This window comes from Gouania willdenowi, chromosome 6 (genome assembly GCF_900634775.1).
Source record: "Gouania willdenowi chromosome 6, fGouWil2.1, whole genome shotgun sequence".
Taxonomy (NCBI): domain Eukaryota; kingdom Metazoa; phylum Chordata; class Actinopteri; order Blenniiformes; family Gobiesocidae; genus Gouania; species Gouania willdenowi.
Window position 1 is genome coordinate 1,254,239 of NC_041049.1, and position 12,967 is coordinate 1,267,205.

The 12,967-nt window shown below is 43.8% G+C and overlaps 1 protein-coding gene across 1 annotated transcript in view; it reads left to right on the top strand.

The window, feature by feature from the left end:
- Positions 1-12,928, top strand: part of shank3b (SH3 and multiple ankyrin repeat domains 3b) — a 53,095-nt gene extending 40,167 nt beyond the window's left edge. The window contains 12 exon segments of the mRNA XM_028450172.1: positions 58-140; positions 1,104-1,228; positions 1,341-1,473; positions 1,554-1,634; positions 1,719-1,736; positions 2,731-2,861; positions 2,946-3,039; positions 3,490-4,134; positions 4,303-4,596; positions 4,714-5,399; positions 5,401-5,915; positions 6,550-12,928. Of these exon segments, the coding sequence (XP_028305973.1) occupies positions 58-140; positions 1,104-1,228; positions 1,341-1,473; positions 1,554-1,634; positions 1,719-1,736; positions 2,731-2,861; positions 2,946-3,039; positions 3,490-4,134; positions 4,303-4,596; positions 4,714-5,399; positions 5,401-5,915; positions 6,550-7,144 (3,400 nt within the window). The 3' untranslated portion in view covers positions 7,145-12,928.
- Positions 12,929-12,967: the final 39 nt, after the last annotated feature.

The following is a 12,967-nucleotide window of genomic DNA, read 5'->3' on the forward strand; positions in this document are numbered from 1 at the left end:
ACATACTGAACCACAGCATGGTTACCAGCGTGTGCGTGTGTGTGTGCGTGTGTGCAGTGACTATGTGATCGAGGAGAAGACGGCCGTTCTGCAGAAGAGAGAAAGCGAAGGCTTCGGCTTCGTCCTGCGAGGGGCCAAAGGTCAGACTTTCACTGTGTTGGGAGTCATCACTTAGTACTGGAACACTATTTCTCATTGAACTTTTAATCACTGGTTATTAGCTCGTGCATGGCCATGAATCTGATGACACAATACGATCCAAGATTTGCATGTCACAATACGCTATATTCCAATATCATTAATTGCAAATGTCACCTTTACTAGTACAAAATGGTATGAAATACAATTTATTTATTTTTTTTAAAAACTTGTGAGAACAAGTAAATGGTAACTAACTGTAATTCAAGCACAAATGTAAAAAACAAGTGGTATGTTTATCAAAATGTCAAATTCCATTTTTCTTCAACAACAGATTCTGACAGTTAAGTTTATGAATTTAAAAAAAGTAACTACAACCATCTATCAAAGTGTCCAGTATGGTTTATGAAAATAAAGCTAAATGTACTGTAGATTAACAAGGTCTGATGGTGTGTTCACTGACACCTAGTGAGTGGGCAATTAAATGCGTTAAAAAACATGATTAAAAAAATCGATTTGGACATTTTTTGGATTTATATGATAATCACATGTCGAAATATTTTTTTCTTACACCCTTAGTGGTTACTGACAGTAGTGTCTGTTTAACTCAGTGGTTGTGTTGCACCCTCATTTGAAAAATGAAAAATGTTCACGCCCCCCCATCCCAACAGATTTTTTTATTTATTTTAAAAACAGTTGTGACAGTTCTTTTTCAAAACAAATAAAAATAATATATTTTTAAAAGGTAATTGTAAAGTAATGATTATAAATAATAACATTAAAACAGGAAAAAAACCAGTGCATCACCATGTGTTTGTTACTATGGTAACAGACAGGGTGATGCAGGTAGCTCTAATTTGAGCTATAAATATAATGGATGTGATCACATGGTGCCCCATAATCACATCTTTCTTTTTCTCTAAATAACATGAAATATGAACTGTGCATTTGTTTTTGTCTCACAGCTGAAACTCCCATAGAGGAGTTCGCTCCCACGCCAGCGTTTCCTGCCCTTCAGTACCTAGAGTCGGTGGACCAGGGGGGCGTGGCCTGGAGGGCGGGGCTAAGGACTGGAGACTTCCTGATCGAGGTAAACACAGTGATTAGTAAATGGTTCTTCAAAATGTCACTATGAATCCTTTTTTAAAACATTTGGGTGAGGCCCCACCCCCTGTCCCAATCACCATGGTGACGTGTTCCAGGTGAACGGGGCTGACGTGGTGAAGGTGGGTCACAGACAGGTGGTGGGTCTGATCAGACAGGGAGGAAGTCGTCTGCTGATGAAGGTTGTCTCCGTTTCCAGGAAGTCTGAGTCCAACCTGATCAGGAAGAAAGGTACGAGCACACCTGACAGGAAACAACAAACAAACATAGTCTTGTTTACCTGTTGACAATGTCCCGCCCCCTCCTTGTAGCTCCGCCCCCTCCCAAGAGAGCCCCGAGCACCTCCCTGACGCTACGCTCAAAATCCATGACCGCAGACCTGGAAGAGATAGGTAACCCACACACACACACACACACACGCACACGCACACGCACACGCACACAGTACGCGTAGCTAACCTTTGTTCTGTCTGCAGCTCGGAGGAGACGTTACGGTGAGTCACATGGTTCATTTGTGTCGTGTGCTGACGCCTCATTGGCTGAGTGGAGCATGATGTCACTGTGATGTCATGGGGATCATTCTCCCCTGCTTCTACATGTGTTGTTGAGTTGTTACAGTAACAGGAACATTTGAAACCCTTCAATATGTCATGAAGCCCGGACTCCTCTCAGCCACTGTCAACCAATCACTGATCAATATCATGGATCATTCAAATAAGAGATGCATGACAATGATCGCTCTGATCACGTATCAGCTGATTACTTTTAAGGCCGTCTCGTTACCCTTTGACCCTGTTTAGCCAGCAATGCTACATACTAAGCTAACCAAACAAGTGGGACTGGTTGCTACATGCTAAGCTAACCAAACATGTGGGGCTGGTTGCTACATGCTAAGCTAACCACCAAACATTTAAGACTAGTTGCTACATGCTATGCTAACCAAACATGTGGGACTGGTTGCTACCTGCTAAGCTAACCAAACATGTGGGGCTGGTTGCTACATGCTAAGCTAACCACCAAACATTTAAGACTAGTTGCTACATGCTATGCTAACCAAACATGTGGGACTGGTTGCTACCTGCTAAGCTAACCAAACATGTGAGACTGGTTGCTATGTGCTAAGTTAACCAAACATGTGAGACTGGTTGCTACGTACTAAGCGAACCAAACATGTAGGACTGGTTACTATGTGCTAAGCTAACTTCTGTATGGGGAGGTAGAAGTACATTTAGCACCTCCAACACGTGAAACACTGTTATTTTTCTTCACCTGGAATACACAACATGACACACAACGCACATTACAACAGAAATAATAAATCAAACTGTTTTTAACGTGCTGACAGGCTGAACCTACTGACGGGCTGTGATCGTGTCGTGCCGTTTGTTTGCTGCGATCATTGTGGTTATGATGTCAGTGTGCTGTTGTGATGTGACTTGTGATGTCATTTTCTTTACTCCATCATCACTGTTGGCATTGCTCCTTCAGAGAAACTGGACGAGATGTTGGCCGGTGGTCAGCAGGAGGTGGTCCTGAGGGGACGCCCCACGGACGACTTCAGGGTGGCGACGGTGAAGCAGCGACCGACGAGTCGTCGAATCACACAGGCCGAGATCAACGTGAGGCGGAGTCACAAGTCCAAACATGAGCTTTTGTTCCCACGCTGTGACAAGCTGACATGCTGTGTTTGTGTGTTTGTGAAGTCGCTCTTTGAGCGTCAGGGTTTGGTTCCTCCTTCACTGCCAGAGAAAAGCACCATGGCTTTACCAAGAGGAATGTCTCGCACCAAGAGCTTTGGTATGACGGCTCAACCAATCAGATGAGCTCATGATTGTACTAAAAGATTGTAATTATTATGATGATAACAATATAGGTTGACATGTCAGGAACAGTCACTGTGATAGGATCATCACAATTGTATGTTACAGTGTTTAAAAACGTTTCCATGGTAACCTTTAGTTACAGATGAAGTAACTTCAGTTACTGTCATTACAGGTGAATTAACTTTAATTACAGGTGAATTAACTTTAGTTACAGGTGAATTAACTTTAATTACAGGTGAATTAACTTTAGTTACAGGTGAATTAAATTGAGTTACTGTTGTTACAGGTGTAATAACTTTAGTGACTAGTTACAGATGTAGTAACTAGTTACAAGTATAGTAACTTAAGTTACAGCGGTAGTAACTGCAGTTACAGGTGGAGTAACTTTAGTTATAAGTGTAAAATCCGTTTCCATGGTCACCAGGTACCCCGGAGGACGACAGGATTTCGGCGCTAATTAACGAGAGTCGGTTTCCACGAAGCTCCTCTCTGACGGACAGCTTCATCCCGCCCCCTCCGCAGACAGCTCCGCCCCCTCCACCATCACCGCTCTTCCTCCTCGACTCTGGCCCCCCGCCTTCCTTTTTGCCCCCACCTCCTCCTGCTCGGGGGGAGGGCCTGACCCGCTCTAGCTTCAAACCGGGGGCGGAGCCTCGACTGCAGGAGCTGTGCGACTCCCCGACCCGCAGCCACGCCCACGCCGAGCGGCAGAGGAAAGCCCGGTCCATGATTATCCTGCAGGACACTTCCCCTTCTCTGCAGCCTGATGCCTCGCACACGCCTCACAGCTCCGCCCACTCGGCCACGCACACGCCACACAGCTCCGCCCACTCGGCCATGCACACGCCGCACTCTTCGCAAGCCACGACGCACACTCCCCACACGGCGACGCACACCTCCACTCTGTCCCTCCACAGCACAAGCCCTGCCCTCGGACTCTCTCCGGGGTCACGGCGCCGAGGGCGAGCAATAGAAAACCCTTACGCCAACGTGGGACAACAAGCACCGCCCACCAAGCCTCAGAGGAGGAAGTCTCCTCTGTTGAAGCAGCTTCCTGTCGAGGAGCAGGGTGAGAACCAATCAGGATCCAGATGTTAACAACACAATACGTGACATAGCATAGCATAGCATAGCATAGCATAGCATAGCATAGCATAGCATAGCATAGCATAGCATAGCATAGCATAGCATCAGGTAGAAAAGACGTCTTCTAACTTATTGGCTGTTTTTGCTTCAGGTCTGGGGATGAAAGAACACGATTCATGGAAAGCAGACGGAGGCGGGCCCAGCAGCCCCAGCAGGGCGGAGCTCTACCAGCAGCAGGTTCTGTCTGAGCGCGCTCGGGTTCAGGGCCGTCGCTCCTCTCTCTTTCTGTCAGTGGAGGGGGCGGGGTCTGACAATCATGCCACCCCCCTTCTGACTCAGAGCCATTCAATGGATGACCTCGGAGAGCTTCCTCCTCCGGCGCCGGTTCTGTCACCATCACCGACACCTCATACCTTCCTCCACCCGCTGACGGGGAAACCTTTAGGTGAGAAATCAGAAGGAGCTGCTTTCTGCCATGATGTGTCACCAAATATAATGATCACCAGTTGAACTGATACACCAGCAGTGTGCTGTTTATTTTAACTTCTTTTCTGGTCCACAGACCCGTCGTCGCCACTGGCTCTGGCTCTTGCTGCACGAGAACGAGCGCTCACTGCCCGAACGCCGAGCCCCGAACCACGAACCAAACACGCCTCCGGCTCCACCACACCTATCCCCACCCCGGCCGCCAGCCCAGAGGGCCGACACAAGCGCACCCCTATCCCCACCCCTCAGGGCAGCCCAGAGCCACGGACGAAGCGCGCCACCCCTCAGACGAGCCCGGAGCAGCGAACTAAGCGTACCACTCCTCAGACCAGTCCGGAGCTCAGGCACAAACGTGTGACTCCACCCCTTTTCCCAGATGGACAGGTGGAGCGCCCGGAGACGGAGGGGGGCATGACCTCGCCTGCAGGCCCCTCACCTGAACGTCAGTGGAGGCCGACACTGACCAATGAGAGCCACGCCGCCCTGATCGACCGGCGCAGGAGCCTCACAGTGGGCAGCTCGGAGGAGGAGGGTGGGGCTTATACTGTGACGCTGCCACCGGCGTTGTTGTCATCCAGTGATGAGGAGACAAGGGAGGAGCTACGCCGGATCGGCCTTGTGGCTCCGCCCCCTGCCTTTGCCGCCCCCCCCACACTCGGCATGTTGCCACGGCGACTAGGGGAAGGAGGGGGAGGGGAGGGTGTCCCTGAGTCTTTCAGCGAGGTCAGCGAAGTTGGTGATGGCTCCTCCCCCAGCTCGCTCCCCCCCTTCCATCACCTTGGTGTCCCCACCCGGCCCAACCTCACCGAACGGCCCCCCGTCGTCCACTGCCACCTCCCCGTCTGCCCTGAAACCCCGCCTCCGCTCCCCTATTGGCCGTGGCCGCTCGGCGCTGCGTGACCCGCTGCTGAAGCAGTCGTCGGACAGCGAACTCCTCCCATCCTCATTTACGCCCCCCTCGCCACTCGGCTTCACTCCCTGTGGTGGGGGCCGGCAACCTCGCTATCTGTTCCAGAGGCGATCCAAGCTGTGGGGGGGAGGGGATGAGGAGCGGCGAGCACCGGAGGAGGGGCGCCCTGCTGCCCTCGGAGGTCAAAGTTCAGCGTCGGTTGCAGATCTGACGGCTCGGTCGGCGTCGGCGCTGGAGCTCAGCGGGAGGGCGGGGTCAGGCTTGGATCTGGCCAATCGGCTGCAGCTGCTAAACAAGGACAGCCACTCATTGGGGGAAGAGCCAAGTCCTCTGGACCCTGGACGGAGATCACCAGTGGGCGGGGCCAGGTGTGTGTCTGTTTGTTTGTGTTTTTTTGTGTGTTTTTTGTAGTTAACTCTTTGTGTTTGTGTTGTTTCAGATGTTCTCTCAGTGGAGAACGTAAATCGTAGGTTTTTATCTCTGGTAAACATTTCTTGTTATTGCTACGATTAATTAACTAATTTATTAATGAGCATCCAACTAACGAGCATCCAACCAACAACGACTTCACTGACAACAAAAACTAACAGTAACAACATCTCGCCTGAAGAGCCGAGAACATTCAATTAAAGCTTCGTCAAGTCAAATCTAACCAATCGGAGGCGAAGCTTAAGATAATATTTTAGTTTCAAATTAAAAGCCCTTTTCTAAATTTGCCATTTCTTAGTAACTATAGACTATTATTTTAAAAATACAAAGATCTCACTGGTTTCTGATGAGAAACACTAGAATCTAATAATCAATAAATTATTGATATAATTTGATCCAATGTGAATTATTTCGACAGTTAGCAAAAACATTGAAATGTGAAAGGCTTTTCAAAGTCAGTGCAAGTAGGTTAAAAGTTTCATAGGTCGCTGCATGCTGATTTTGTTTTTGGTCGACCATGTTTGTAGTTTCAGGTTTGTAGTCCTAACTGCGATGTCGTCTGTTTTTGCTCAGGTTGTTCTCCAGTCTCGGTGAACTTCATACCATCTCCCAACGAGGATTCGGAGCGAGCTACACCGTCCGACCCGGCAGCCGATACCCCGTCACCCGCAGAAGCCCCTCCCCTTCGCCGTCTCCCTCTGACAGGTCCGGGGCGTTGGCATCATCGCCCACTTCTTGTCCCGAAAGGCCCGACCTGAGCTCCGGTCGTGGTCTACCCATCCTGAAGTCGTCCAGTCTCAGCCTGCCCTCCGAACCCAAGGAGGTCCGCTTTGTCATGCGCAGCGCGAGCGCTCGAACACGATCACGCTCCCCCTCGCCATCGCCGCATGCCTCGCCATGCCCGTCGCCCGTCCTCAGTGGACCGCTGCTTGCCCTGCGGCCATGGAGGCAGAGGCCACTAAACCTGTGGAACAAGTACGACGTGGGCGACTGGCTCGAGAGCGTTGGCCTGGCCGAGCACCGGCAGCGCTTCCAGGACCACGAAATTGAGGGCTCTCACCTCCCGGCACTCACCAAGGAAGACTATGTGGAGCTTGGCGTTACTCGCCTGGGACACCGCATCAACATCGAGAGGGCGCTCAGGCAGCTTCTGGATGGACCCACCTGACCTTCGACCCCACCCGTAGACTCCAACGCTGAACCCTGCGAGCTCGAGAACAAACCGGAAAGCTGAAACTTTAGAGTTCTTCATCTTTCCGGTAGGTCGGCACTTTGATCTCCAGAACCAGAACCAGAATGGAACCGAAGGGAATGGTGGATTATAAACTTTGCTGCCAAATATTCCACTTTCAACGAGTTCGACTTAAAGTGAAACCTCCGTTCACATTTTACGCTCCGAGCTCGAGTACGCAAGCAATCTCAATTATTTTAAAACAAGTTCTAAAAAACCTGATCCAGATCAATATGTTACTTTACTCAGATACAGTTCAATACGAAACAGTTCACGAATGATGCAAAGTCTTGGAAATGCGTTTGATAGTCTTGTAAGATACGACCTTCAGCTGCGCATTTCCTCTTCTTCTATTTCTACGATCTTGATCACATTAGGTCAAAAGTTTGAGATCTTTATCTTCATGGTTCGTCCATCTTTGATCCAGGACGCCTCGAGGGAAATTTAAACCAGCTTAAAGACAAACGTAACCATAAACTCAACAAATTAGGAAATCAGTTTTTCCTTTAAAAGTAGTTTAAAAGAGTTGTTACAACACTCAAAGATTTTGGCAAAGTTCTCCAAATTGTCGTTATCTTTCAGGATTTCTTTGGTGTACGGCAATCAGATCTTTGTAATATTCAACATGTTTTGTCCTCGAGGATTCGCCACGTTTTTTCTCTGCTTGATCCAAACGCTGAGCGAGTTCTGGTTCTTGACTCAATCAAAGAGCTGATTGGACGTATTTTGGGCCACAATAAGGAAAACTACACGAGCAGGGTTGAGTTTTAAACCTACGATCAGCGACAGTGTTTAGTCTTTGTCATTAGCATTAGCACAGACGTCTTTGTCTTGGTAATGCTTTTTCTCTTATTTATGATTCTCAACTGTCTTTCATTCACAACTTTGATCTTTTCCCGAATTCTTTGACGTACTAATTCAGATTTGGACGCTGTCTGCAGTTTGTGGACATTTTGTCTTCATTGTCAACAAACTGAACTAATTTGTCAGTTATTGTTGTATTTTGGTGTCTGACGTTTTGTTACAGTAATTTAGTTTGAGACGTTAGCGTCACGTTTTGTACTCACTCAACTGTAGAAGGTTTTATTTTTACGACACTCAAAGTTTTTAGCGTCTACGAAACGTTTTTTTTCCCAACATAAGATTCCATCACAATTCAAACCTTTCATTAAAAAAGTGGACAAAATTCCAGCTTTTGTTTTCTGCCACAAATATCTATAACTACTGATTTTAGCCAAAATGTTTCTGTTTTTTATCACACGTAGTACACATTTGATTTAATACTATTGATTAACCTTTTGTCTATGTTCCTACACCCTTTGATACCCGGTCTTTACGCTAGCTAAACCCTAACTACCTCATTACTAATATGCCCCTCCCCCTATTTTTCCACACATGCACGTGTAAATCAGGACACTCAGTATAAACGTTACAATCTGAGATTATTCCCACATTTTTAGCCCATCCTTTCTTTATTTAGTTCATCTTTTCGTTTTATAGACTTTCATCTGTGCTTGATATTGAGCATCGTAGCTTTGTCTATTTTTCTTTCTATTCACATTTTTAAAATTATTTTAAACCCCACAGTATGTTAGAGTTCCCTATTTGACACATTTTAATGAATTTTTACTTTTTATTGGTATTTATGATGTTTGACATTCCACCTTTTGCAGCGTTTACAGCCCGTTGTTGTTTTTAAAAATATTTGTTAAATTGTGTTAAATTGCAGCCATTTTCCATAGCGTGTTGTGGTTAAGTGCCTTGCTCTAGGGCTCGTGGCAGTGGTGTATAATAACTTTAGCCGCTCTTCAGCCAATCCAGGGATTCAAACTGACAATCCTCCAATCACGAGTTTGCCTCTTTGTCCATGCGTTGACCCGTTTGTCTCGCTTTGAGTTTACCGTAAGTAATCCTGGTTATTCACCTATCTTAGCATTAGCATTAGCTAGCATTCTCCTAAAAACTTTAATGAATCAATCCAGATGTATATCCTGAGCTGTAGATGTTATTTAATAGCAAAGTTTATATATAAACGTAAAAACCTTTACTGTTTTGGTTATGTTAGCGTTTTAATTCGAAGCACAAGTTTAATGAGCTTTATGTAAAACCGTGAAATGTTTACGCCCATGAGCAACATTTCAGTGAAGATCATTTGTTAATGTGACTGCGTAAACTGGTATTGCATGCGTGCGTCTATCGTTAAATGAGTGGGAAACCTTTACAGGGGTTACAGTTGTGTGAAACTGTAAAAGTGAACGTTTGCATTAAACTTAACTGAAATGGGAATACGTGTTTGGTTGTAGATTTTAGAATGAGCGCGTAGAGACAAAACGCATTTGTGTAAAGGTTTTAAGTTTGTTTGTAAAAACAATAAGCATTTGCGCAAAACTTGAAATGAGTAATGGTAAAACACGCTGCCTAAAACTTACGTGATGAAGCAAATGTAATGTACACTTACGTAAAGTTTTAAGGCACAAACTTAATAAAGATTTACCACAAGAATTAAAGATTCACGTTAGAGCGAAAAACTGGACATTTTTCCACTTTTATTTTTTGCAGTCTCTTTTTTGTTCATTAACTTTACGTTGATATTCATAACTTAATTGTTTATGTTTACCAGACATTTTTTTAAAACTTTGAGAACACAGTAATATTTTTTTATTATTAGCATTTTCAGTTTTTGACTTTTTGTTTTATATTTAAATAGACTCTGCTTAGTTTCTGACTCGTGTTGTTAGCACTCAGCTCCGCTCTGAGCGTGGTTTACTGTGGTTTACTGGTTTTCCTTGTGGTGGCCCAGTCCACTGGAACAACAGACTGGTTTGAGCGTCTGGCGTCTGGGTGGATTATTATTGGAGACACTTTCCTTCACACTTTGTGTTACTGATCATCGCCTGCTGAGGTCTCATCATCTGAAGAAAAACCTTAACATGATCACATTCATAGAGCAAAACAACAACATCAGCGGAAAAATGTTTAAACCACAGGTTTACCTTCAAACCAACATTTGTGCTGCATAACGAGACGTTTCCATTTACTCTCAGTATCTCAGCTTAACTTAGGGAAGAAGTTTCCTCCAAAAACAAAACCTCAAAATGAGCAACAGACAAAGAAGGTCAAGAAAATGTGCTTTTATTATGAAGGTTTGGGCAACTTTGACTACATATGTCTTTGTATCCAAGGGTCACATGATCAATAATGACCAATCTGAGCTTTAACACAGGGAAGAACAAATGGTTTGTGTGTTTTTGTCATTTTTGGTTATTTTCTGTGTTTTTGAGTCATTTTGTGTATGTGTAGAAAATCACCTCAGTTGAATTGTAAATGAGAGGAATGATCAATCACATGCAATATGGTTATTTTCCGACAGTATGTTTGTTTTGTCATTTTGTGCATTTATTCTGTCAATTTTTGTTTCTTTGTTGTCATTTTGTATATTTTATATTGTTTTCATTTTGCATATTTTTTTGCTATTTAGAATTTTTTTTTTGTCATTTTGTTTATTTTTTTTTGTCATTGTGTGTTTTTATGTTGTCTTTTGTGTATTTTTCTTTTAATTTTGTGTAATTTGTGTCGCTATTCTACGTGTGATTAACAGCTTTCTCTGCTACTGAGGAACAGTTCGATGTTCTCGTGTCGTTCTTTGACGTATCACATTAACAAACTTTTTACATATTAAAAAACCAGCTGTGTTTAGTGTAATTTAGTGGTTTTCAAAATTGTGTGATAAACTGTCCAAATATCAGACACGTTCTGCCCAAAGATGTGATTAAATGTTTGGATAAAGAATGCCATCCAACCAACAGGGGGCAGCACGGATTTTTTAATATTTATAATTCAGCACATTTAAATCCCCTTCAAAATAAAAGCACATTATATTTGTTTTGTTTTGTGAACATGAGCCTGGTTTGGGTCTGGTACCACGAGTTGAGAAGCTGTGGTTTAGAGTTTGTGTTAGTTCAGAGTTTGATGTGTGTGTGTTTGAGGGCTGACTGTACTCGGTGCTACCTGCCTAAAGCCATCTGTACAGAGCCCCTTATAAAGAATTATATATATATATATAAATATAAATTTATCTACATGTGAGGAAGGAAACCATCAAGGTCAAAGGTCAATCAGGAGCTTCCTGCTGCCATATTGGAAAGGTATTCCTCGCCATACGTGGAGCTTCTTCTTCCAGACCAGCGAGAACCAGCTTCAGTGCAGGATGTCACATAGTTCATAGTTCATAGTTCATAGTTCATAGTTCATAGTTCACCTTCTGCTGTTTCCTTCAACCACTAACAACCACTCTAACTAGATCTACTGGTCCTAAAACTGCTTCAAAGCAGTTAAAAAAAAACAAATGTTATTAAACCAGTGACACAAACTGCTTTCAATGGATCCAAAAAGTGTTTTAAACACACTTTAAAACATCACTTTTTTGGGATTTTTCTCTTCTTTTTTCCATTCCTTTAAAAATATATTTTAGATTCAAACCAGTTTGAAAATTAGCTTAAAACTCATACAAAGATGCCTTCAAACAATTTCTCAAAAATCTATCCAAAAAAAAGGTCAAAAACTGTCCTTAACATTAAAAAAATTGCTTGAAACTGGTTAGAAAAAAACACATTAAACCAGTTTTAAAATGGGTCTTAAACTGGTTTAATGTGTTTGAAAAAGACTTTTCTGTTTGGGACAAAAACTAAAGTCACCGACAGAAAAAAGAGAACTGCACAAATCCGTCGAAAGAAAAAAAAGCACAAGCGCGTTTTCCTCCACGTTTTCAACAATCAGTTAGCTTAGCGCATACATTAGCAGTGACTTTTAGCTTAGCAGTGATGTTAGCTTAGCGCTGATGTTTCGTTTTTTTTTTTTTTTTTAAAAACACTGGAAGCACAATCAAACATCGGTGCCTATTTCCATGGCGACGGTGTACGAGATATAATCGCGATTATTGTGCAAAGCTTCAGGATTTTATTCGGGAGCATCAGTGCGATGGTAGAAATAAAGTAGCTAACCGAGACTTTTCACGTTACATACAATCAATATTATTTTGTAAAAAGCTGTTTCAGAAAGTTTATTTACTGTTTTCTTTTTGTTGCTACAATCAACCATTAAGACGCTTTGTTAGGCTGAACCAACAGCAGGCGACATACAATGCTACCAACATAAAGTGTACTTCAGGTCACTTTTAATCAATAAACACTGCTGGATTTACAAGTTTTAACAACACTACAACTTTTATTTGCTGTTTTAAACCAATTTCTGTATGTTCAAAATAAAGTTTTCTGGAATCAAACACAGTTTCCACAAAAATAACCTAAAATTAGGAAACTGACCAGAGCCAAAATGGCCGCCAACGCTTTTTTTTTTTTGGCCGCCAACACTTTAGATGTGTGTGTTTAAATGAACCTACGTTAGTGTTTCACTTTTATTTCCGTGTTTTCCTGAACAACGCTCAGTTTGTACAAAAATGAGCTACAATCAGGAAACTGAGTGGGTGAGTGGGAGCCAAAATGGCCGCCGGTGTAGGTTTTCTCCTTTTAAATGTGTGAAACTGTTCTCCTCCTGATATTTACTGAAACATACTTTCATTGTTTACTTCTTCTCACGGTTTGTTGATGGTTTCTTCCTGAGTGAGTGAGTGACGTGAGTGACGTGTAGTTTAATCCTCTTTTTACTCAAAAACTACGAGAGGTGACACCAAGTGTAACCTTTCTAATAAAGATTTATAACCAAGCCTGGCCTTGACCCCTGTGGTTCTTTCACAATAAGAGC